This window comes from Peromyscus eremicus, chromosome 12 (genome assembly GCF_949786415.1).
Source record: "Peromyscus eremicus chromosome 12, PerEre_H2_v1, whole genome shotgun sequence".
Lineage (NCBI taxonomy): Eukaryota > Metazoa > Chordata > Mammalia > Rodentia > Cricetidae > Peromyscus > Peromyscus eremicus.
The window spans coordinates 33,739,613-33,766,732 of NC_081428.1; the positions used below are offsets into that span (position 1 = coordinate 33,739,613).

Here is a 27,120-nt window from a genome sequence, read left to right on the forward strand (position 1 = left end):
GTTTTCTTTTCTCACTACTTGACAAGTAAAATTGAATTTGAGAACTCATTGAAAGAGGAAGTTTAGCTTATTGGGTAATGTTTTGAAAATTTGTATAAATCATCCAGCTAACAAGTCTTAAGAAGTGGTGCGCTGACAGCAAGAATTGTGTTTTAAAGAAAGCAATAAAAAAATCACTAACATTTACTCTCTGATGCTCTGGAGCTGAGAGACTCCTAGTGACTTGTAGTATGGGCCTTTATCATTTATCAATATGGTGACCAAAGGCAGTCCAGATGGCCGAAGAATAATCATCGGCTGCATCAGTATGGGAGGTCTCCTTCACTGTTTCTGCTCTGAGATATTTATCAATATGGTGGCCAAAATCAGTCCGGATGTCCAAAGAATAATCATAGGCTGCATGGTTACATCGGTATGGGAGGTCTCCTTCACTGTTTCTGCTGTGAGGTATTCTGCTCCCTGAGTTCCTGTAAGTCCACCTTACATGTTGTCATCACATGCTTAGTCATTCATTTCTGGAACCCAGAAAACAAAAGCAAACTATTCCTGCAATAACAGTAACCCCGACTTTCTCCCTTCTTTTCTTTTTCTTTTCATTTTTTTTAAGGTAGGGTTAGAAACCAGAGGTCCGGAGGTTAATCATCTATAATTTGGCAAAGTGAACCTTGGTTTTATGTTTTGTTTTGTAAGGGTTTTTTTTTTTTTTTTTTGGTTTTTTTGGTACTGAGGATCAGGCTCAGGGACTTCTGCCTGCTAGGTCCATGCACCCCTGCTGATCTCTAGTCCTCGACCCTTCCATTTGTCTCCTTCAGTGGTAGTTGTCCAAACTTCTACATCAAATGAAATTATACAAAGTAACTTCAGGAGAAATCAAACCCTATAGTTTGTAGTATTGTGTTCACTCATAAATGAAAACTTACTGTGGTTTTTAGTTAGTAAAAGTGTCTCTAGGACTATGAAATACAATCTTAGCATAGTATTTTATCAGTATTTATTAATTTATCAAGCATTTGTTAAATATCTACTTTGTATGGTACTTTGCCAAGCACTGTAAATGATAAAATACGTAGTTTTAATGTTCTCAGGAAAACATCAGAAAATGTAATAAAGGTTGTACTAGAGAAAATAGCTAGAGGGCAGGTAATGCAGGAAAAGCAGTGCGTTACACCCATATAAATAAACAAGTGTACCGTTACAAAGAAAACTGGGGCTGTATTATCAGTATTTACTATTAATCTATTCTTCCCCCCCCCCACCACCACCACCTTTACTTACTTTGAGCCACATGTGTGTGTGGGGGGGCCAGAGAGTAAACGTTTTTTGGTTCTAGGATTGAACTGAGGTTGTCGGTCTCGATGGCAGGTACCTTTCCCTAGAGAGCCATCTTACTGGCCTAACGCTTGTTTCATTCTTTTTCCAAACTGTTTGTTCTTGAGCCAGACTGTATACAACCCAATTTTTTTTCATTGCTAAGGATCAGATCCAAGACCTCGCCCATGCTAGGCAAGTGTTCTATTCCTGGCCCTTACCCTCAGGCCTCTACTTAAAAGTTTAACTGTACCTTTGATTAACATTTCATTTAAAAGCCCTATTATATAATAGCTGAAAATAGCTCATTATTAGGGAACTACTGAAGCAATATTTTTCAGTAATGTGACTTCATTTTATAAAAATATTGTGTTAACTGTTAATAATTTCATTCATTGTATTTTGACCGTATTCAACCCCAGTCCTCCCTTTAACTCCTCCCAGGTCCTCCCCCACTTCCCTCCACCTAACGACTCCATGTCTTCTTTGTTTATTCAGTGACATAGTGACTTCAGTTTGTGCTTTCCATTTGCTTCTGGGCATGGGCCAACCACTGGAGCTCGGTTGACCTACCAGGAGCACCGCCTTAGTAAAACTGACTCTCTCTCCACAGCAGCCATTAGTAGTTGGTAGCCCTAGCCTTGGCTTTTGAGAGTGGCGTAAGTGTGCTCCACAGCACCAGGCTTTGACTATTCTCAAGTGCTACTTGGTGCCTCATAATCTTCCTTGAAACTTCTCTCTATCGCGAACAACTATTCCTTCACCTGACAGACTTGACTAGATTAGTACACCCTGTTCATCACAGTGCCCTGCAAAGCTTCTTCCATCAGAGTCATGCTATGGCACTTGACCCCATTCTACCATTCACTATAGGCACCTGAGTTTACCATGCTGTTGACCTAAATGGATTCACTAAAATGCCATCACTAAGCCTTACAGGCTTTTAATTATCTTATAATCTGGCCACTGCAGGAGTCAAATGACTTCTTTCTTTAAGAGGAGATCATTGTTTTTCTCTAAAGAATGATTCAGGTCAATGTGACTCGGCTCTGTAAAGACATAGGGATTCTACAGCATTGATTCAGGGAACGTCTATAAAGACATAGGGAGTCTATAGCTTGATTCAGGGAACATCTATAAAGACAGGGATTCTACAGCATTGATTCAGGAAACATGTATAAAGACATAGGGATTCTACAGCACTGATTCAGGGACCATCTATAAAGACATAGGGTCCTAGAGCACCAGTTCAGGAAACATCTTGAGGGAGTATATAAGATGATCTTTAGAGCCCCTTAATTTGAACCAAAAATATAGCTAGATATGATATCTTTAAGTAAAAGCATAGAATTTCATTTAAAGACCATTTCTTTTTTAAAATAAGATTTTAAATTAAAGACTGTTTCTTATTTTAAAAAAATATTTCAAAATCATTGCTGAACAGTTCTCTGTGGACAGATGTGTTCATCATGAGCCCACACTGAATTGGTCCTGATGGTTTTCTCTTCTTTTCTTTTTAAAATCTTATGCATTTAAGAAGTGCTTTGATCAAACCCACACCTTTGTCTCTCCTCTCCATCTCTTCCCAGAACCTCCCCCAACACACACACACACACACACACACACACACACACACACACACACCGGTTTCTCCTGTCTAAATCTTCCGAGAACCTCCCCCACCACACACAAACACCCTAGTCTCTCCTCTCCATATCTTCCCAGAATCTCCTCCATCACACACACACACACACCCCAGTCTCTCCTCTCCATCTCTTCTCAGAACCTCCCCCATCACACACACACACACACACACACACACACACACACACACACACACACACACACCCCAGTTTCTCCTGTCTAGACTAGATCTTCCCAGACCCTCCCCCATCTTTCTCTCTCTCTCTCTCTCTCTCTCTCTCTCTCTCTCTCTCTCTCTCTCTCTCTCTCTCTCTCTCACACACACACACACACACACACACACACACACACACAGACACACACCAGTCTCTCCCATCTCGTTCTTCCCAGAACTCCCCCAGCACACATAAACACCCTGGTCTCTCCTGTCCTGCTCTTCCCAGAACCAACTCCCACCCCACTCCCTACCCCATACCCATCACACACAAACACCAGTTCTGTTGATTTGCTTAAAGATTTGTAAAATTGTCTTTCTTTGTGTAAGTGAGACTTCACTGGTAGATCAAAGGCCCTATCTTGAAGTTAGACAGATTTAATGTTGTATTGCCACTCTTTGCTAATTTAGGCAGCACAATCTTAAATTTATTATATTCAGTCTTAAGCAGAGAACCTTTAATACTTAACCCCCTCTCTCATACACATATTAACAAAGTAAATTTGCAAAAGATACACAAAACTTGCTATCATCAAGTGGAAAGTGGTAATAAGTGTGTGAAAGCTTGTCCTTTATAATCTGCTTCAGGAGTATCTGGTACCATTTCTGTGTTCTTCTGGTACAGTGTAAGAAATACCCCTTCTTCAAGGTGAGAACTTACTGCCAGAAGAGAGACGGTTAATTATCAGTGTGGTTTCGTTTCTTACACTGACAAAAGTCTGGCCACTGGGCATGGTGCCTCTGAAATAGCAAGGTCCTGTTTATTTATCTTGAGTTTACAGAACTTCCCTGATAATAAACAGTTTGCTATCTAGAAATCTGATTACTTACTGTGAGCACAGTGAAGGGTACCCTCAAGGCTTGTAAAATAATACTTTTAAAACTGATGATAGCACGGGATAGCTATCAACCTCGAAATATCTGTGTTTTGATGCTTATAGTACCTGAAACTTAATTTCAGATCTGCATTTATTTGATAGATCTCACATGAGCTCCAACTTTTCACCTTAATGTTTCTATGGTCGTAGTGCATAATCACGCAGGGATATTTGATTTGCTTCCCTGCCCAGGCTGCTGTTTTCAGCAGCAACAGGAAACTGATAGAGGAGGGAATGATGAGAAACAGGCAGTGGGAAGGAAAGAAATGAGAACAGAAGGAAAAGGAACAGAAGCAGGAAAATTGGAAAGGAATACTAGAAGCTGCAGGTGTACCATGAAAGAGACAGACCCAGGATGGAGAGGTTAAAAAAAAATAATCCCCTCACCTCCAAGTCCCTGGGAGACAAAGGGTAGATGCACAGGAATTTACATTTAGGCTGGAGGTTTAAAGGAGCCTTAAGAGTCAGTTTAGGGATTCTTTTGCAGTTTGTCAAACCATAGAATAGTGATTAAATTGGTTCTGTTACTCCATCAAATTAGGCTAATATCTTCCTTTAAAAATGGATCTATTTTTAGGTCAAATTGCCCTCCCCACCATTTTTAAATGTATTCTGTTAGATGTCTCTTTTCTTAATAAAAAGGCAAGATCTGAGATAATTAGTATTTAAGATGACTTAATTGTATTTTTGGTATTATGTATCTCTTTTAAAGCAATAACTGTGCTTTTTTTTTTTAATGGAATCTAGTTATTTAGTAAAAGTTACCAAATAGGGGCTGGAGACATGGCTCAGTGGTTACAGATGAACCCTTGCACAGGACTAAAGTTTAGTTCCTAGCACCCATGAGGAATGGCTTCCAATTCCTGGTAATTCCAGCTTCAGAGGATCTGACACCCTCCCCTGGCCTCCACAGGTACTGCACTTACATGTACAAACCCACAAAAAGATAGCCACTTAAACACATAATGAAAAATAAAATCTTTAAAAACAGCAACAACACCACTTTACCAAAAGTGAAGCCACATTGCTTTTAGTACGAGCCCTTCCTTAACTGATTGTTTTTCTTACTGTGGGGCTTACCTGAAACCCATGTTGGCATGAGGAAAACTCTTTTTCATTCAATTGTTGTGAAAACCTCCCCCCCCCCCCCCCGTGAAGCTTATGGCCTCTGCTATATTCACCTCTTCTAGAGCATAAAAGTTAGAGGCTGCTTGAGCTAGTCTCTAATCAGAATTTGTAAATGTTTGCTGAAATTAAATACATCCTTATGTTTAATGTTGAATATTTTTTCATGATCTCCCTCTTAAGGTAACGTCCACTCATTTATTCTGCTATATTTTAAAATTGTAAGCTAAGTATAGTGGTTCATGCCTATAATCCCAGTATTCAGGGGGCTTGCATCAATTCTATACCAGCCTGGCTACATAGAAAGTACCAGAGTTTCATAGGAAGACCCTGTCTCAAAGCAGAACAGTAAGTACATGGACACATGCAGCATGATTATAACAAAGCCGTTATTTCAAAAAAGCTGAAAATATGTTGCCTGGGGAAAATGTACTAGGGCATTTCATAGTGAAGTTTTCCGACACTGTGCATACTTTGCAGCAGGTTTTGACAGATGAATCAGTGTTCACCTGCTTTAAAAAAGGAGCATGATTTTGTGGGGGAGACTTACATAAGTCTTAAAACTAAGCATATAAAAAGAGGCAAAGCATAACTTTAATTCCATGACTACCTGTTTAGTTACACAATGGTGTCTGTCTGGCTGCCTGGAAGCAGAGGTTTGGCTAGAGACGCATCTCCCCGAATACTGCAGGGATGTAGTCTGAGAATTAGATCCCATCCACTTATTAGAGTTGGTTACGTAGACTGGACTTGAGCTAAGCAGGCTGACTGCACACGAGATGGGGAGAACCCACGAGGATGAAGAGAGATCCATCTCATTTCCAAAACCTGTGTAGGTCCCTTGTCACTCTTAAGCTTCTAATTTTAGTGGTGTTAGAGATCTGTAGAGGAGCAGTTGGATTCCTCCAAGAGCTAAATGGTCCAGAGTTAGAACTCAGGTTCTCAGAACTAGAAGCCGAAAGATTCCCTGTGATTCCAAAAGGAAGTATGCACAGCTGCTATCATCTGCCTAAAAGTTGAACCCATGGACCTGGAGTTGTGCACTTTATGGAGTCATGCCAATTAGATAACTCTATGAAGAGATGGAAAATGTGAATTTAAAAAATGTGATAGTATAGTAAAGGTCATTGGCCCTATTAGCTAGGGTTCTCCAGAGAACCTGTATGGAATTAGGAGGTTAGTAAGTCCATAATTTACAGGGTAGACCAGCAGGCTGGAGACCTGGGGAAGAACCCACATTGCTCTGTGAGTCCATCACAAACTGCTACAGAGTTTCTTTTTTAAGTGAGGTCAATGTTTTGTTCAACTCAGTTTTTCAACTAATTGTTCAAGTCCCACCCATATTAGGAAGTGCAGCCTGCTTTATTAGTCTCTCAATTCAAATGCTAATTTTATTTAACCTCTCTACCCTCACAGATATGCTCAGAATAATATTAAACCAAATATCTGAGCACAGTGTTCCAATGAAGTTTTCCAAAGGCACGAGTTACCATTCTAGCACTGTACTGGTAGCTTTGTAACTTGTTCCCTGCTTATTATACCATTATGACATTTTAGATTCTGCTATAGCAGCTCCAGCATGGTGCCAGATTCAGTAGTACTGAAGGTATTTTTCTCCCTGATAGAACAGAGAAAAGATACTTTATGTAATGACTTCAATAAATAATAACTTAAGTAAGCTTCCCAAAGCAGTACTGCCAACCAGTAGACAGCCAGGTTCCACAGTCACGAGAGCCTGAGCCCACCGGGACAGCCAGTCCGGTTCTTACCATTTAATTAGAATTCACCTTGTAGGACGACGGAGTAAACAAGCATAAGTAACAGTGTACACACAGGGTCTCAGGTCCTTGCCTCAGCCCTGCCAGTCCTGGTTCCTTCATGTTAGAATGCCTGAAGGCATGTCATTTGTCCTTCCCTTCCATGAGGACTTGGTACAGTTGGGATGCTAAAGTGAATGCATGTGGCATCCTAGGTCTTGTTGCCCTAGATTCCATGACTTATTTTAGCCTGTTTAATGTTTGCTTTAAGAGAAAGCAGTGGTAAAGCTTGTAGTCCTGTTCTGATATTAGCTTAGGTTGGCAGTCTGTGCTTTCTTAATTAGCAGTGTAACTTAGTCAGAGTTTGTGACCCTTGGTTAGATAAATGGAGTCAGACTGTTTACCGTGTACACTTTGTAAGGTCTCGTTAAGACTGCATGTTCGGTGCTCTTTAGATATCAAATAAGTGTTAATATGTAGACAGATCATATGTCCTTCACACAGTTTAGCTTGTTATTGGTAGTTGGCAGTTGGGGTTTCAGCTACATATTTCCAGGCTCTTGGCATCTTGAGAATGAAATGAAAGTGCATACAGACTACAGAATAGCAAAAACACTTTACTCAGAAAAAGGGATAGCACAGGTTGCTGCAAGAGAACAGAGGACCACTTGAATGAAGATTCTCCAAAGCCCTGATTATTCTATGGGGCTTCCTTTTATGAGGTTCAAGAATAGGAGAGTTTCGCTTGCCTGCTCCAAGTTAATTGGAGGTAAATCTACATTCCCTTTTATTCAGGAACATTTTTGTTCTAAACAAAGAGTGAAATTGTTTCACAGGATGATATATATGAAGTGTGTAGTGTACCCTGGAAGAAGGTGTTGAATCTTTGCAGTTTAACCGTTATTTGGGCAGTGGGAGAAGGAGGCTTCCAGTTTTCATATCCATTTTCTTTTCGGTACAAGTTGCATGTGCTTTAAAGTACTGTGATCCAGAATCTCTGAGGCATTTCTCAACGATTAAGATAATCAGTTACAGAATTGACTTCTTACATTTAGTTTAAATGTCTAAAATTATTAAACTTTTACTTGATTTTTTTAGACGAATTTATTTTTATGTCTAAATGGGTGTATCTATGTACCATATGTACCCGAGAGGTCAAAGGAAGGCACGGGACACCCTCTGGCTGAAGCTGCAGATGGGTGGGAGCTGCCCAGTGTGGGTCTTTGGAATCAAATTCAGCTCTTTTGGAAGCAGCAAGTATTCTTAAGCACTGAGTCCTCTGTACTTGATTTTTTTTTTCTTTTTTTGAAGTGTAATGTTAAAGTCTATGGTAGAGAAGCTTGCCAAGATTGTGTTCTGTCCACTGAAAGCAATATGTGAGTCTTACTCTATTGTTTCCCCTGGCCCGTACTTATATCCAATGATATGGTCCAGTTGCCTTAATTCTACAGTGTCAAGAGGAAGACATGAAGAAAGATGAGATATATTAGTTAACAGTGTTTTTTCAGCCATCGCCTCTGTTTTCAGGAGTAGAGTCATCTATGATTCCTTTACCTCTGCATCAGAAATTGGAGGTGAGGCGGGATCTACATCCTAAGATAGATTACATAAGAGTGATGACAGACGAAGAAGTCGCTTACCTCCTGGCAGGTGTGAGGAATGAGAGGAAAACGAAAACCATTTTCTTCTTTATCTTCTTTAGTCAAAAGATGGCACTGTTGCCGTGCTGGTAGGTTTCTGTTTTGTTTTGTTTTCATCCTGTAGTGTGAGTTTGGTCCTTTTTAAATTCAGAAAACAGTTAAATGTACTGATCTAATTAACAGTGACCCTCCCCACTGAATGCCAGGTTTGTAACCAGGCAGTAGAAGAGTAAATGAGAAAGGGGAATTTACAGTCTTTACATGTTAGATGGTCTTAATAGTATTTACACAAAGAACATTCTCTGAGACTGAGATTTGCCATAGGCAAGACAGGACAGGACATCCTGTGTCCCGTGCTAAGTCTTGGCTGAGTTATCCATTGCTTTCCCCTTGGAACTTTGATAGCTGTCCGTGTTCTAAGACTCCTTTGCTTCTCTATTTCATTTTAGCTTTCCAAGTTCATGAAACATGCTGGTATGAAAGTACTGTGATTTTCCTTAAAGGATTTCAGTTCAGGTAGCCTTCTTCTGCCTTTTCTTTTTGTTCTCTGTAGATCACGTGCTGGTAGTTGGGACTCTGTGAGCCCATCTAGAGACCTAAAGATGAGCTCTCTTGTGCTGAGAAGGAGCACAATCTTACCTTGTTTTTGAGCCAGTATCTCAAAGCTTTCTTGATGGTTGACGCTGCTCTCCTGTAAGTAGACCCTGGAAGGATGGTGAGCCTCAATGAAAAGCAGAGGATTTAATTTTCAGAAAGACAAAAGGAACGCCCTGATAGTTGGCTTTTAGTTAGTACCTATAAACAAAGATCTGGGATTTTTTTTTTGTTCATTTGTTTTGTTTTTAATAAAAAAAAAAAAAAAAAAAACACAAATCCAAGCACTTTGACATCAAGGGGATGGAACCCTTGATGTCTTGCAAAAGCAAAAGAATCTAGTTTTTCTTCTTCTGTTAGGATGAGAAAGCAGTGGTGAGCACGTAGACTGCTTAGTAGTAGATCTGCCTGTCTGAGAAGTCTTTAATTTGCCCTTGTTGCCTGGGGATTGAACCAGGCCTCATGCATGCTGGGCAGTGGTCTACCACTGAGCTGTACATATCAACCCTTCTGATGCCTTTTAAAATTAACATTTCAATTGTCTGCTTGTATGAAGTATTGAGTAAAATGTTCAATGAATAACTATGTGGCTAGCTGCAGATGTGTTGCAGATCCTATTTTTCATAACCTTTCAATGAAGCTTATTTGGATAGAAGACAGAAGCTCAAAATCTGATTCCAAACACTTGAGGTATGGTGTTGGTGTTTTCAGAACTCAGACATTTAGATGGCAGTCGAGAAAGAGAACAACACATATTTGGTACAAGGGATAACCTCCTTTTCCCTGCAGAGTTTAGAGGGACACTCTATAATCAAACATTAACACTTACTCAGCAAAACCTAGAAATAGTTACACCATGTGCCATAGGTCTCGATCATAAATAGATTTGTGTGAGGTTGTTACTTTTAGACTAAAAGAAAACTTTAAAAACAGACCCCTGTAGGTTTCAGAGCTTTTGGACTTTACTGGTGAAGTATAAGGAAGAGTAGGCCTGAAGTCCCATTTGCATATACTTTGTAAACTTTCAAAGATGCAGTAAGGATTTTATTGCTTTTAAGAACCCAAAATGTTCTTCTGTGTAATCATTTCCTCAGTAGGAATATGTCTGGCTTTGTTTTCAGATGCTTCATTAACTAGATGCTTAAGCACAAGATGCATGTCAGCCTTTCCCATACAGCACTGCAAAGCTCTGAGAGATTTGGGGAGAGCTAGATAGCCAAGATCTGTAGTGAAACACCAGGTGACTGGAATGCATTCTGTGGCTGAGGCACCAGTCTTTCTCTGTTAGTAGTTCTTGCTATAAGGCATTTCCCACCGCACTGTATTCTGTTACCTTTAACCAACCTCAGCTCTGTTTACTACAGCACTGCTCTTTCTATTCCAGATAGGCTTTAAGCCTAATTGAGCGCTTATGTAGGAAGGTTCTGAGAAGAATATAGATGCTCTGGGGAAACGAGAGGGATTGTGTTATGTGGCCTTCTGCTTCCTGGTGAAGGACTTCCCACAATTTTACCTTATACTTGGACATTGTATATTGCAGAATGTATGTAGCTCAAGATACTGTTTATCAGTTCTCGTTTTAGGAACAGAGACTCGTAACCAGTTTGAGTATTTGGATGAGCACCTCTGATTCTGTTGTAGCTAGCATGACACCGTGCTATCTGTTTTCTGCTTGTAAGTAAGCCCTTCTCTGCTGCTTTTCAGTGGTGAATAATGCATGTTAATACAATGTTATTTGTGATCATTTCGTGCAGCGTGGTTGGTGGTTATTGTGCAGGAAAATAATGTGACATTTGCTAAAATCTTGTTAACCTAGAAAACATAGGGTCATGGAGAAGGCCGTTGCTCCCTTGGAGGTTATCAGGGTCCTTTAGTTTTCCTCTCAATAAAACAGAAAGAGTAACTGCACAGCACAGAAGCTCATGCTGGAGGGAGAAGCTGTTAACTCCTCAGCGTCTGTTTTTCTTGTCTGTTCTTCCTCTGTCTGTCTTTTTATGTGGCCTATATCAGACTGGTTTGCTAGAATTTATTATTCAACTCCCTGGTCTTTTAATGCCTTTTCATCCCAAATTTTAACTTTCTAGTGAGTGTGTCAAGGTCTACCAAACTTAATTGCTTAAAAACATACCCGGGGGTTACTTGCCATGCGGGGCTTACTTACCTTTCATGTGTGCTGTGAGTCCCTAAAAGAGGTTTATCCATATGTTCTTCTCACTCTCTGCAGTGTGTACACAGCCAGTGTGGGGGAAGGTCTTCATATCTAGACACCAGAGAAGGAAATTGTTAATAACGTAACACCCCGTGGTAAGGAAAGTGATGACCAGAGTCACCAGAACAGGCCAAAGGCTTTTTAGATTTGACCAAATTGTGATCCTGAGATGAGGAGATTGTCCTGGCTATCTCAGTAGACCGGTGTCATCACAGAGGTCCCTGCAGATGAGAAGGCAGCATAGAGGTAGACAAGGAGCTGTGATGACATTGTTCAGGTTGGAAGGACAGCATTGCCTGGTCAAGGTATGTGGATGCGAAAACAACAAAACAAAAGTAAGGATTCCTCACCCCGAGCTTCTGGGGTAATAGGCATAGGAGTACCTTGATTTGATTCATGAAGCCCATTATAAACTGTGGGCTCCACAGGCCTAAAGGAGATATGGCTCCAGTACTTTAAGCCATTAAATGTGTTTTCATTTTACTAAAATTGTGTTAGAACTACACTCTTTTGAGATCATTTTCTATGGATTATGGCAATAGTGTACACTTTTTTAAAATCCATTAGATAGACACTGTGCATAGGGTATACACAGTTTTGAATGCAGATATCTTTAAACTCCCATTAAAAGGACTATTTTAGTCTTAATTCCACTGATAACAAAGCTAGTACTTAATCAAGAAAGAGTAGGTTTTTTTTTTTTTCTTCTCACTAAAGTTGTACAGAAGGACACAAAAGCCTCACCACTTACAAACGATATGTTCCTGGCTTGATGCAAGTTTAAATTAATTTCTGTAATGTTGCAGTATTGGCTTGCTTTGTTTTCATTCCAACATCCTTAATTTATCTTCTAAAGTAAGGTTGGCATAACTGAGCTGGCCACATTAATTTCTAAACAAAGAAACCATGTGAAATAACACAAAGGCTTTCTTTTTAATATAAATTAAAAATGCAGATTATTGGATTAATCTCACAACCTTAGGCAAAATGTTATAGATTCCCATCAAGTCCTTCTTGCCATTTGCTACTGCTGTTTGCCATTTAAATACCCCAAATATGTATAGACCTATATTTTATTCAGCAAAGGAATACATGGAAGTCTAGAAATTTTACGTACTAGAAAATGTTAGCTGTCTGGGATTTCAGGGCATAGACTGTCTGGAGATTAAGTTTTCCCCTAACAACCAAAATGTATACAAAACAATGACTATGGGAAAAGTAGGTACTAATCCTACTGTTAAATCTCCCCTATTATTTGTATTAGCATGAAAATTAACCATAGAGGTAGAAATCTCGAAATACAACTGAGTATCTAAAATGTTGCTTTCTTCTCCTTTCCTGTTTTCAGAGGCAATGGCTTTCACATATTTCTGTTCTTAATTTCTTCTCCAGGTCACTACCAAATCTCTAAAGAGCATCCCCAGCTCTCTAAATAATTTGCTTTGCTTTTCTAGCTTTTACGCACTGACTCCTAGCCTGCTGCTGGTATTCATCTCACGTACATGACCCTACACTACACCCTGTGTCCTTGGTCATCTGTGACTACTGATTGCATGGACTGTGTTTTATAATGAATGGAGCACACCTGCACCCCAAATTACCCATTTCTTCCTAGTCAGCTCTTAGACCTCCATTTCTTTCTCTTTCTCTCTCTCTCTCTCTCTCCCTCTCACCCCCCCCCCTCTCTCCCCCTCCCTTTCCCCCTCCCTCCCTCCCTCCCTTCCTTCCTCCCTCCCTCCTTCCCTCTAAAATAAGTGTGTTTGTATGCTGACCCTGCCATGCATATCTCCCTCTCATTTACTTCTCAGCACCCTTGGATAGTGTTTTCATTTTTGTGATTGTCAACCTCGGTACTCTTCCTTCTGAGGTTTTATCTAACTATCGAAGACATTACTAATATCAGTCCATGGAGTGGCTCTGAATAGTGAAGACTGATAAAGGGTATGTGTTGTTTAACTCTATAAATATCGTTTACTGTAGACTTGAGTAATGTGCTAAAATATGATTTCTCTTTCTGTTAGTTCAGTTTTATCACAGGAGTACCACTAAGGAATTTTCCTGCAACCGTATCAGATGGGAGCCTCAAACTTTCTCTTTCCCAGCTGTGCATGGCAGGTCTGTAGGTTTTTCTTACCTGTCAGTCATTCTTTCTGGAGACCTCCCTCTCCTTGCCCCCTGAAGAGGCTTCCTTCCCTCCAAACCTCACACACTGCTCTTGCTCTGAGGCTTCCTGCCCTTCACCGTTCTGTGCTGTATTTACTCTTGTATGGGTTCTGTTTCTCCTCCTTGACTCAGCTCTTCAGTTTGCTAGAGGAAGAATTTCAGAGCCATCTGATCTCGGTGAGTCTCTGTATCCTTCTGGCATATTTATTTGATGGGTCAGCTGCAGATGGACTCACTTGACATCCGCTGTTGCAGGCCGATTTCTGAATGCTGAAACCACCTGTTTATTGGTGTCCGTTTTTCCTTCCGGAGGCGTTGAGTATCTTCTCTTTTTTCTCAGCATTTTAAACTCTAGCCACGATGTGTTTCAGTGCAAATGTGTAAGGTGAAGTTTACCAAGCATTCACAGGCCCCTTTGCACCTCCGACTCTCTGATCTCATGATACCCTTCGTCTCTCCCCTGCCTTTAGCCACACATCTGTCCTCTTTCCTTGGCCATGCCTCTGGGATTTTTTCCTGGCTCTCCCTGCAGTATAGACTGTGTATCTGTCGCCCATCGGCTTGGTTCAGTTGTTACTCAATTCAGCCTTACTTAAAGTTACAATTCCCTGCTGGTCAATCACTCCTGATCTTTTTATCTTGACTTAGTTTTCTTCATGGTACCTGCCACTAATTTACACATGAAATAAAAATACATACAGACTCACAAATTCTTACATGTTCGTATGTGTAGATTTATGTGTGTTTATGTGTGTACGTGTACTTTCTGTGAGTTTGCCTTGACCACCATGGCAAAGTGCCCCTGACAGAGTAGCTGACAAAGTAGTTCATCTCTGACAGCTGACAGGCGGCAGGTCCCAGACACACTGCCAGGACTGGCTTCTTCTGAGGCCCCCTCCCTCCATGGTCACAGACCTTCTTTGCCTTTGCCTTACAAGTTCCTTTCTCTGTAACTCTGTGTCTGAATTTCCTCCTATAATGATATCAGCAAAATTGGATTAGTGCCTCCTCTCCAGTGATTGGATTTTAACTGAATTATCTCATTAAAGAGCCTGTTTCCAAACTCAGTCCCATGCAGAGACATTGTGCGTTTACACACCATTTTAAAGGTCTAAGGGGCTCTGTTCAGTCACTGGTATACTCACATTGCCATAGTTGATCTCCCTGAAACAGTCGTGAGAATGTGATATTTGTGAAAATAAAGGTCCCCCTCCTCAGGTCTCTGGATGTGTTATTTTTTATAATTTTTAATTCTTTAAATGTAGTCTTCTCTATTACATCCTGACCTCAGTTTCCCCTCCCTCCACTCTCCTAGTGGAGGGAGTGGAAATTTTTTAAATTATTTTGAGATTAATACAATTACATCATTTCCTCCTTCCCTTTCCTTCCTCTCATGTACCCTGCCTAGCTCTCTCTCAAATTCATGGCCTCTTTTCCTTAGTTGTTCTTACATATGTGTGTGTTCCTAAATTTAACAGTACAAACTCCTTAGTGTATCCATTGTTACTTGTATGTGTATGTCTTCAGGGCTGAACACTTGTCGTCAGATATAGTGTGCTTTTTGCTGGGGCTTTCTGAGACAGGGTAGCCTGTCTGTGTAACCATGGGTAGCTTAGTACTCAAGTAACAAAGGCTGGCCTCGAATTCATAGCAGTCCTCCTTCCTCAGACTCTGGAGTGCTGGGATTAGAGGTGTAAGATATCACACCTGGTACGAGGTGTTTTACATTGTTAGTGTTTACATTGTTTTGTTTTAGTCATTGGTACCTATCCCATACCCAGACAATACTCAGGATATTGCGAGTGACTAATAATGCATGTGGTAGCCTCTTGATGAGTTCCTTCCATCTGAAGCGTTGTGTCCTGTCCCATTTCTGGAAAGTTATCTTATTACATTGTCCAAAACTTCGGTGTACTTTTCTGATTTTGTTAATTGAGTTTTGGACAAGCTTGATTGATCTTATTTGGAGTTCAGCTGCTATTCTACTTTGAAGATGGGGAGCAGGGGTGTGTTGACCATTACCTTCCAAGTGCTTCTACAGATAGTCCTTATTTTGGCAAACAGATGTTCAGTTTGTGTGAGCTATCTTCTTGCTGTTTTCTTACGATGTTGCTCTTTTATGAGTGATCCATCTTTGCTGATCTTTCTGTGTTTAGTGTGTCATATTTTGTTCCCTGAATTGAATTGTCAGTTTCTTTCTAGGCCACATCTTTGCTGTTTGTGTTCTTTTTCTTATATATTGATTAATCATTTCCTGGGAATCCTTGGTCACACCTTTTCAGTCTGTAATGAAACAACAATGTACAGGAGGTTTATTGTAAGGGTGGGAGCTTTTTCTGCTAACATCACACTGTGGGAAGCTGGCTCCTATTCTAGAGCATCCCTTTAAAGTACAGTGCTAACATCACACTGTGGGTAGCTGGCTCTTACTCTAGAGCACCCATTTAAGGTAGAGTTCAAGGTCTTTGGTTTCACGGCCCACAGCAGCTACCTTATGTCTCTACAAATTATTTATCCCTTTTTCTCAGATGAATACCTTCTGATTTCTACCTGATAGCCCAACTTGCAGTTTATAGGGTGTAACCAGTAATTTATTATGTCTGTTCTCAATTAGCATCCTTGCTTTCTGTTTTACTTCCGTGACTTAAAAAATATTATCTGTGTTCTGCCCACTTCTTCCTTCTCTTAGAAGAACAAACCATCAACCAAATTCACTTTCTCTGACATTTCCATCTTGAGTCATCTGGTGACTATTTCCCAGGCACCAGTGATAAACTATGACTAGGGTGCGAACGACTATGTCTAGGGTCAGACAGCCACCAGTTACTGCAGCCTGAGGCAGAGCAGGGCTGGTGTGTGAGCTCCTTGACTCCAGTCTTCTACTTTCTTTGTTGTACCTAACTCACCTCTTCATTTTCCCGTTACCCACAGGTCTGCAATTAAAGCCTTACGGCCTGGAGGGCTCCTTGTGTACTCTACATGCACACTTTCCAAGGCTGAAAATCAGGATGTGATCAGTGAGATCTTGACCTCCAGCAGTACCGTCGTGCCTGTGGATATTAGTGGAATCGCAAGGACTTGCTCTCAAGACTTCACGTTTGCCCCCACTGACCAGAAATGCAGTCTTTTGGTGATTCCTGAAAAGGGCAAAGCTTGGGGCCCAATGTTTATAGCCAAGCTGAAAAAAAAACAGGAGTACAGGAAAATGGCGGTGTGATTTTGTAAGCCATGTTGCTATGTTACTGTATGCATATTATTTGAGCTCACTACATGTTAGGACTTCAATAATTACAGAGCTACTTTCCCTAGGACCATTTGGAATCCTGTGTAGTTAGTTCTTCAGCCTTGTAGAGCATAGGCTTAAGAATTTTTCAGGTACAGTTTTGTTCCTCGAAATATATCTATATTGATGCTTTAAAGTGGGACAAATGGTGTTGATCTGTATAATAAATTTCTTGTTTTTACTTGGTAAACTGATTAGAGAAATGATTCTGTACATAAAATGCTTAGGACTGTATTCTTGACATAGGTATTTTAAACCTTTCCTTTAAAACTGGGTCTGCCAACGCGCTCACCATGTTCCTCATCAAATGTGCAGATTCTTTTTGTAAGAACAATTAGTATTCCAAGGCTAACTTCTTAAGCAGCACAATTTCTAGTTCTAGCAAAATGGGTTTCTTATTTGCAAAGTTGTTTTGTTAAGGACTCTCTTCCGTTTACTGCAAAGGTCAGTGACTCTATTGACACCAGCTTCATTCCTCCCCGTTCTCCTCTATTCACAAACACAAATGGAAAGGGTAAATTATGTTGAAAGGCCTTTAGGACATCAGATCCCCATGCACGTGTTTGACTTTCGACATTCAGCTTGTAAAATAATGCAGTCTATCCAGCAGGCTATAAAGCAAGCACTTGAAACAAAACCAGAATGATTAATAACGGCAATAACTGAACTATATTTGGAGTGTTTTGTTACATAATTGCAGTCATAATGAGTACTACAGAATCTGATTATCTTACAGTTGCAATCTGGAGGGGCTTTTTATTTCACTTGGTTATAAAATGTTATGTGAGAGTGTGATGTCACGTATTAATGCACAAGAGAGAGATGCCTAATGAGAGTCAATTATCCGTTACCAAGACCCCAAACCATTCACTGAGTGGCTTTCTCTATTTATACATACCCTCCCCCAAGAATTCTGTGCATGCTTCTATATATATGCTTAGGATTTTAGCATCAATTTTCAATCATGAATTTTTCTTTAGAAATTGTTTCACTTGGATCCAAACATTTTTCCAACTATTAAGAAAAACCATGCTATCAGACATGGCAGTGCTTTTGGGAGGCTGAGGCAGAAGTATTACAAGTTCAAGTCCAGCCTGGGCTGCATAGCAAGGCTCTCTTTAAGAAAGGGGTAGGGAGGGCGGAGGAAGGGAGTGAAGGAGGGAAGGGTGGAGCAAGAGAGATAATTACAAAGCATACTTGAAATTAGAAATTAGCTTTTTGAATTTTTTAAGATTTATTTCTTTTTATTTTATGTGTATGAATGTCTTGCCTGAATGTAAATCTGTGTACCATGTGAATGACTGTTGCCTGAGGAAGTCAGAAGAAGGCTTCAGATCCCCTGGAACTGGAGATGTAGATGACTGGGACCCACCGGGGGATGCTGGGAATCTAACTCAGATCTTCTGCAAGAGCAACAAGTACTCTTAACAGTGAAGCCATCTCTCAAGCCAAAAAGTTGCTTAAAAAAATCAGCTGTGGAACACAAAATTCCTTGGAAGCGGAATGGTATTGCTTGTCTGTTCTGTTTGTTAAGCCGTTCAGGACATACTTTTGGTTTGGAAAGCCTGGGTAACTGGATTCAAATGATTGGAAAATCTAGGAACAATGTGGCCCCACCATTCTTCTCCACAATATGTCCAAGTATATCTGACCAGTGTGTTTAAAGTAAGAGTTTATCTCTTGGGCCCATCAGATGTATTCAGTTAATATGGAAGATTAATAACAGAAAAGTGCTTTGTTTGTTTTAGTTTGACTTAGTGGTTTGGTTTTCTGTTTGAAATCCTACCTTTGCATTCTATAGTTTTAAAGATGCATTTCTTTTGTGTACGTTAACCACAATGTAAATTTTCACGGTACGAGGTGTTGAATGTCGTTATTTTTCCTGTATAATGTCATGATGCTTCAACTGAACAAAACTTAATATGTATTTATTACATGTATTTATATATTTTATCATTAAAATGATTGTAACAAAACAGCAAACATTTATTGAGCATTAAATGGTTGATTGAAGTCTTTATGTTGCCTTTTTTGATCTTTATAACTATGAGCTAGGAATGGTGGTGGTGTCGGTCAGTAATCAGCCCTTGGGATGCAGAGACCTCCCAATGTCTCGCCGCAGAGGGAGATGCTGTCTCAAAACAAGCAGTCAAATGAACTGCAGCTGGTAGTGACTTTGTATTCCTCTCTGTGGATGAGGAAAGCAGAGCCCAGAGTTACTTGTTTGTCAAGGACACTCGCAACTTAAGAAGGGAACCCAGATGAGAGCTGGCTCCATTGCCAGCCCCTCCTCTGTCACGGTGCTCTCCCAGCCAGTGTGGATTGTAGAACTTTCAAGATTATCAGCTACCTTTATGCCTCTTCTCCACTATTCAGTTTCCTGTTTATGCACAATTCCCTATTCCCAGAGCATCAAAGGCTTTATCAATACTTTCGAAAGAAAAGTCTTTGAAATATTTCAGTCCTGTTCCGAGAAAGTGTGTCTTGTGATTGTAATGCTAAGGAATCTCCCATGGAGGTATTTTGTGCCTTCCTCTCTGTTACAGATGGTGAGCTGAAGAATAGAAATTTGGACAGCCTTTCAATTTCAACTGAAAACGGAGGAATAATTGATGCCACTTTCTGTGGCATGAAGTCACTTTAAAAGCAGCTTCATAAAAATGTAGGTTACCTACCAACACATTAGCTTCTCGCCGCCATCAGCACCCTGAACGGCCACTAGTTTCACAAATAGACTACGAATAAATGTCATGCATTTAAATGGTTTGTACTGAATTTTTAAAGCATAAGATACTATTTGTGGTTTGAAGTCAAGGTGGCCTACTATTCTTTATCCTATTACATATATCCATTTAGCTTTATACTTGAATTACATATTATTCCCTTAGTGGTGCTGTGAAAAATACGCTTTCATATAACGTAAGTAGGTATAAAATAATGGCTACCTGAATACATGGTGCATGAATAAATAATCAAGGCCTAATAGATTTTTATTCAAGAAGCCTGTATGCCTGATCAGAAGCATCAGGTCATCTGCATAGGCTAATGCAACTCATCTGAAATAGAAGAGAAGATCGGAACGAACAGTGACAATTGCATTACTTGCCAGGAAGTCCTTTGATGCAGCTGAATGGGGCTACTTGTAGTATGTGTTAGGTAAATTTGACTTTAGGGACAAATAGAGCAGATAGCACAATTTATTTTCAGCTCGTCTGTATGGTTCAAATCAATGGTTTACATCTCCCTTTCCTGGCTTATTGCTGCACTGGGGTTGGAAGCAAGGAGGAGACCCATTCCTGATGTTCCTCTCCAGACTGACAGTAGTGCTATAATATCACTCGATCCCAGGGGCACCGACAGAAGACTCAGATGGAGGCTCACAAGTTAAATACTGTACACTATCAGCTTCTACTAGTCTTCTAGTGCTGAGAGCCCTAACACCATCTGTCCTAAAACCATTAACTGGAATGTCAGGATTTGGAATGGCTTCAGGCTGCAGAGTCAGTGAGAGAGAATCAGAAATACTGTCTTGACAGAATGGTTTCCATTAACATGACAAGTGACATTCTATAACAAAATTTAAACGTAAAAAGAGTTGATTTGGGATTCTCATAAGGGACTCATTAAGCAACCAAAGAAGCATAACACTTAAAAATGGACCTGTAATCCAGTGCTAATTTAAAAAAAAAAAAATTAAAATGGGTTTCCTTAAATCCAAGGAAGATTAGCTTTGTAGAACATGTACCTCTTTAAAATTTAATTCGATAACTCTAATATTAACTCCATACCTCTCTGTAACTTTTCATAAATGAAGAAATTCATTTCCTTAGGCATATAAGACCACACAGTCATGATGAAACCGTAGGATAGCATTTGCTACCTCAGGGAAAGGACTGTTTGCCTCATTGGAAACCATTTAATGGGATACGTCATGACTCAATTAAGCTTGCTATGGCTTGTCAAAAAGAATTTTCCAGTGCATATTGCTACGGGAAGAGCCTATTACATGTGGATAACTATACCATACCACAGGATAAACAGACTGGAAATGTATATAGTTCACTAAGAAATAAACAGGACCATGGAACCCAACTGTAGTCTAGTTTTTTTTTTTTTAATAAATTATTTATTTTACATCTTGGCCACAGTTTCCCTTTCCTCCTCTCGTCTGAGTCCCTCTCCCACAACCTTCCTCTGTTCCCATCCCCCAATCGACTCCTCCTCCATTTCTGTTTAGGGGAGGGCAGGTCTCCCATGAGTATCAACAAAACATGGCATATCAAGTTGCGGTAAGACTACATCCCCATGTACTAAGGCTGGGCAAGGTGACCCAATCTAGTTTTTAAAAACAAAAGGGAATAAAATGGCAAATAATAGTAAGAATAGGCAAAAGCCAGAGGAATTAGTGATGGTGGGAGGGAAAAGGAAGATAATTAGCCCGTGATTTTTTTCTATAAAACTGATTCACTTATTTATCCAAAGGTATTAAGCACCTTTCCAAAATGATACATGACGCTGAGGGCTGGAGAAATGAGATGGCTGGGGGCTGTGGCTGATTCATAACATGATGCTGACAGGAGAGGTCTACAGTTTACCACTCAGGAAAAGAGGATAGGGGTGGTGGTGACAACTGTCTCTAACATCGCTAGACCCTACTCTGTGTGGCATTTTGAGTCACAAATATCCAGTATAATTACCTGCATCATATGGCACAAGATAGATACTCCTCTTAAACTGATCTGTAGTTGACATTTTCTTTGGGCCACCAACCAGCTCCCAAACAAGGACACAGAGACGTATAATTAATTATGAATGCTCAGCCCTAGCCTAGGCCTGTCCCACCAGCTCTTCTAACTTAACTTCTTTCTATTCATCTACCATTTGCCTCAGGGCTTTTTATTTTTCATTCATTCTGTATGTCCTATTTTCCTGCTTGCTCCATGTCTTTCTGTCTGGCCCCTGGCATCTCCCTGGTATCTCTTTTTCTTTCTCCTTTTTCGAGCCTAAATTCCTCCCCCTACTTACTCTCCCTGCCTGGAAGTCCCACCTATACCTCATCCCTCACTACTGGCCATTTAGTTCTTTATTAGACTAATCAGGTGCCTAAGGAAGGCAAGGTAAAACAGCAACACATCTTTACACAATTAAACAAATGCAACCCATCTTTACATAGTTAAACAAATATCCTTTAACATAAACAAAGGCAACACATTTTTACATAGTTAAACAAATATTTTCGAAATTGATCATTAAAAAAAATAAGCTTGATTGCTGCCCTAGACATAGCAAATGTGTTTAACAAATACAGGAGGCAGACACAATCTAACCACCTGTGTTCTTGAGTAAAAGATTTCTCTGTCAGCAAGCCATAGTAATCTGTAACTCTAGTCCCAGCAACACAAGAGACCGACACAGGAAGATCAATTGAGCTCAGAGTAAAAGACCAGCTTAAGTGACATAGACATTGTTTCAAAAGCATATCTTTTTATATATTCTTTGTCTTAGATTCCAGGACAGAGATATTATCAGTTACCTCCTCCATGGGAGGCTGAAGGTAGCTCATGCATGTATAATTTTTTAAGATGCATTTTGACTTAATTAGGATTTCTATTCCTGGGAAGAGATACCATGACCATGGCAATTATTATAAAGGAAAAACATTTAATTGGCTTACATTTTCAGAGGTTTAGTCTATTGTGGTGTGACAGAGTGGCGGGCAGGCAGACGTGGTGCTGGAGAAGTAGCTGAGAGTTCTACATCTTGTCTTGCAGGCAACAGGAAGTGGTCTGAGACACTGAGCATGGCTTAAGCATAGATGAGACCTCTACAGTGATATACTTCCTCCAACAAGGCCACACCTATTCTAACAAGGCCACATCCCTAATAGTGCCACTCCCTTTGGGGGCCATTTTCTTTCAAACCACCACACATTTTTATTATTTAATTATATATATATATATATATATATATATATATATATATGTGTGTGTGTGTGTGTGTGTGTGTGTGTGTGTGTGTGTGTGTCCAACATGCATTAGGTGTGGACTGTCTGTCTGGTCTCTTGTATTCACTGAGGATTTTATTGACAATCTAAAATCTTTTGAGAGAACCTGTCTATGTGTATGTGTATGCAAGTGCAGGTGCCCATGGAGACCAGAGACATGGGACACCCTGGAACTAGAGTTACAGGTGGATGTCAGCCACTGGATATAGATGCTGGGAACAAACTTGGATTCTATGGAAGAGCAGTAAATACTCTTCTGTATGTACAGAACCATTTCTCTAGACACCCATGTGCTCTCTTGAGCTACCTGGTTGACCTGGCCGTACACAGTTAACTCAGTAGGTTCTTTCTCCATCTTTGTTATTGAGTTGGCAGAAGCAATTTGATATAATTTGTGAAAAGGTGATTACTATAAGAGGTTGGGCATCTGGCCATCAGTCTGGGGCAGACCCTATCCTGAGTTGGTGAAGAAGATTTCAGCAACAAAGGAAGTTACCATAAAGCAAGGCTGATACACTACCAGAAAGCACATTACAGTATTACAGTTTCCAGTATGCGTTAGGTGTGGACTGTTCAGTCTCCTGTATTCACTGAAGATTTTATTGACAATCTAAAATCTTTGGAGAGAACCTGTCTTCCCCCAAGCTAGATTGAACATCTCTGTGGACACTATCTGAGCCCTACTGTCCAGTAGCCCTCTCTGTGCTCTTTTTTTTTTTTTTTTTTTTTTTTTTGGTTTTTTCGAGACAGGGTTTCTCTTGTAGCTTTGTGCCTTTCCTGCAACTCACTTGGTAGCCCAGGCTGGCCTCGAACTCACAGAGATCCGCTTGGCTCTGCCTCCCGAGTGCTGGGATTAAAGGCGTGCACCACCAACACCCGGCTCCTCTCTGTGTTCTTAACTCCTCATCTTTCTGCCTGCTGCCTCAGACCTCACAACCTACCATTTTCTATTGCTGTGATCCAACTCTTTTTTCTGCAACAAAATCCTATTGGCTTTCCTCGGTGATGGACCATGATCAGGATGTGTAAGCCAAGTGAACCTTTTCCTCCCTAAATTGGTTTTGAACAGTGTTTTGTTACAGCAATAGAAAACAAATGATCTCACACACATACTGTATTCTTTTACTTTCTCTGTTAAAATTTGAATAATTCCACTGAAGACACGTAATTATCAGAATGTTTAGTGTCCTGCTCATTGGCTGTATTGCCCTTTAAGCAATTTGCCATGCCCCCATACATTAGCTAGAACTCTAGTTGGGAGCTCGATGTTATTTTGGCAAAGGAGTCCAGATAATTTTACTTTTTCTTTTTTTCTCCCAATGAAAGTAAATAATTATATGTTTTGACATTTTTTAATCAAAAATAGATTCTTTTCTCTTACAATACATTCTGATTGTTTCCCCTCCCTCTACCCCTCCCAGTTCCTCCTCTTCCTCCAGATCCACTCCCTTCTGTCTCTTAGTATAAAAGAACAGGCTTCTAAGCAATAACAACCAAACAGGACAAAATGAAATACAATAAGATGAATCAAAAACTTTCACATCGAAGTTGGACACAGCAACCCAATAAGAGGAAAAGAGTCCCAACATCAAGCACAAGAGTCAGTGATCCACAAGTTCTCACAGTCAGGAGTCCCATAAAAATAAGCCAATAGCTATAACACATACAGAGGACCGGACACAGGCCCATGTAGGTCCTGTGCTTACTGCTTAAGTCTCTGTGAGCTCATATGTGCCTTGCTTAGTTGATGCAGAGGGCCATGTTCTCCTGGTGTCCTCCATCCCCTTACTCAGAATATTTCTCCCTCCTCTTTGCAGGATTAGATGGAGACCTCCAGTTTAGACTCTCCCCACTCCTGGTGTCTGGCTGTGGGTCTCTGCGGGTCCAGATATTTTTCAATACAAGTTTTTTTTTTTCTTATCCTAATGCTTCCAAGTGCCAATGATATCAATACTTAATTTCCCCCAAAGTGAGTTAAAAGAATAGACTACTTTCAAAATGCTATTCACTGGTCTGAGAATTGCAAATTCAATAGAGAATCCACTCTATTAAGGGCAAGCTTAGGCATGCATACTGTGTGGAAAATTTTCAAAATAAAACATGTTCAATAATAAGGTTGGGATGCCAGTGGATAAATCCATAATTGTCTTCTGGAGGATGCTTCAAAACTAGGAGGAATATCCAAGGGCAGAAAAGCAGATGAAGCTGTCTCAAAATAGAAAACAAAATAATTCCCAGGCACATCAAGGAGAGTCAAAAAGCAGATCTTAAAGAACACTTGCAGAAACTACAGAAATCTTATTTTTTTTTTAATAAACAAATGTTAGCCCAAGAACTGCCTTTTTTTTTTTAATGGAAATTAAATCATGAACTGTATTTGCATTTAATTTGATTGGCAGCATTAAATTGTTTCCAAACCTACTCAACTTCAGTTGTCTAGTCTAACAGATTAGTACGAGAAAAGTGAATATACTTTGAACTTTTTCTATGTTCCAGGACTTTCGTTAGGTATTTGTGTTTGCTAGTTTTGAAAGCACCAAGCAGATGATATAACAGGCTGCTCAGTCTTCTCTCAGAGATCAGCCTCAATTTCAGTTTCCTGAGACTTGAGCAAGCAGTTTCTGGGAGGGCCATGAACAAAAGACACAGTCCTTGCAGTAGCTCCCTTCCTGCAGGTACTCTGACACTCAAGGTTCAGCCAATTGTTTACCGTCTGGGACCCCTCACCAACTTAGAGATATGTGCATGAGTCAAGGACAGAGCCTGGGCCACTGAGTCAACCCCCACTGTCAGTATGTGCTAGCTAAGCCCAGCCCAGCCTCCACAGCAGCTCAAGGACAAAACCTGCGACTTGTCCACGCCTGCCCCCAAAATGATAACTTTAACCCCCAACTAATCCTAGCCAATTAAAAATTACAAACATGATTGCCACTCGCATTACCCAATCCTGAGTCTGTTCCTGTGTAGTCTGTAGACCACAAGCCCCCTTTACTTTAAAAACCCTACCCCACTGCTACTCGGGGTCTCTCCTGTTCTGCTGCTGCATCAAATGGATGGAGAGTCTCCAGTTAACTCGTAATAAACAAGACTCTTTGCTTTTGCATTGGATTCGGTCTCTTGTTGGTCTTTGGAGGATTCTGGGTCCAACAGTTTATTCAATCTGGTGTCTTCTCCTTGGAAATGTTCTCTGAACTATACCTAAGGCTGAAGCAGATGACAAGTGCTGTGTACAAAATTCAAGAGGGCGGGGAGGTAGTTCAGCAGTGGGGGAATCAAAGTAACTCCGAGGGGAGTTGATAAATCAGTCTCCCTGCAGTCTCAACAGGCAGTGGGGGTGACAGGATCCTGTGCAAGGACTGGGGGTGGGGCGCAAATGGCTATGCTAGGTCACCTTCTCAGCAAGTCTATTCCTTTGGTTAAAAGGGCCTTCTGGTCACTGCATCAAGTCAGAAAGCAGGGTTAGTTTTGTGTTCATTGACTCTTCTCAGCAGGAGCGGGCCAGACTTTGTTTCCAAGCATGGGGCCTTTCACTCTTTTGTATCTAAATCTCTGGTGATAGAAATCTATCCCATTTTAATAGCAAAACATTCTCCAGCCCCTCCTCCATTATTTCTTTTACAATGAACAAACAACTGCATATAAAATTCCATATACGTTGTTATTTTGTGTGACACTAAAGTACACAAGCATTTACAGAAATTCCTAAAACTTAAAAAATAAAACAGAAATGGATAACATTAAGTTGTCCTGTTCTGCAGAAAGGATGTGGCCACACGAAGTCTGAGCTTTTTTTTTTTTTTTTAATTGACTTTTAAAAATTCATGCAGTGTATTTTGATCATATTCTTTCCCCTCCCCTAGGTCCTCCTAGATCTTCTCCCTCTCTCCCCACCCAACTTCATATTCTTTCTCTCGAAAATGAAAATCAACCCCCAAAGACGGACAGACAGACACACACACACACACACACACACACACACATACACACACACACACAAAGCAAAGCAAAACAATAAAACCATGGAGTACATTTTGCATTGGCCAGGGACTCCTGAGAAAGGAACCAGCCCTGGAGTGTGGTTGATAGACCCAGTGTCCCTCCATTGGAGAAAGCTAATTTTCCTTCCCTTCCTTCCCCTAACAGATATCAATTGCAAGTAGCATCTTGGGTAGGAATGTGACTTTGTGCTGAGTAAGAGAGAGAACTTTGTAGATCATTGCCTCACTGTAGTGGGTAGCCATTCCACCTTTGACCTGGAAGCTCCAACCCCCATTGAGGCTTCGGTAACAGTCACACCTACA

At 40.4% G+C, this 27,120-nt stretch overlaps 1 protein-coding gene across 1 annotated transcript in view; it reads left to right on the forward strand.

Moving 5' to 3' along the window:
- Nsun3 (NOP2/Sun RNA methyltransferase 3) overlaps nucleotides 1-16,872 on the forward strand; it is a 42,120-nt gene extending 25,248 nt beyond the window's left edge. The window contains exon 6 of the mRNA XM_059277133.1: nucleotides 16,464-16,872. Within this exon, the coding sequence (XP_059133116.1) occupies nucleotides 16,464-16,749 (286 nt within the window). The 3' untranslated portion in view covers nucleotides 16,750-16,872. The remainder of the gene's footprint in view (nucleotides 1-16,463) is intronic.
- The last annotated feature ends 10,248 nt before the right edge of the window (nucleotides 16,873-27,120 follow it).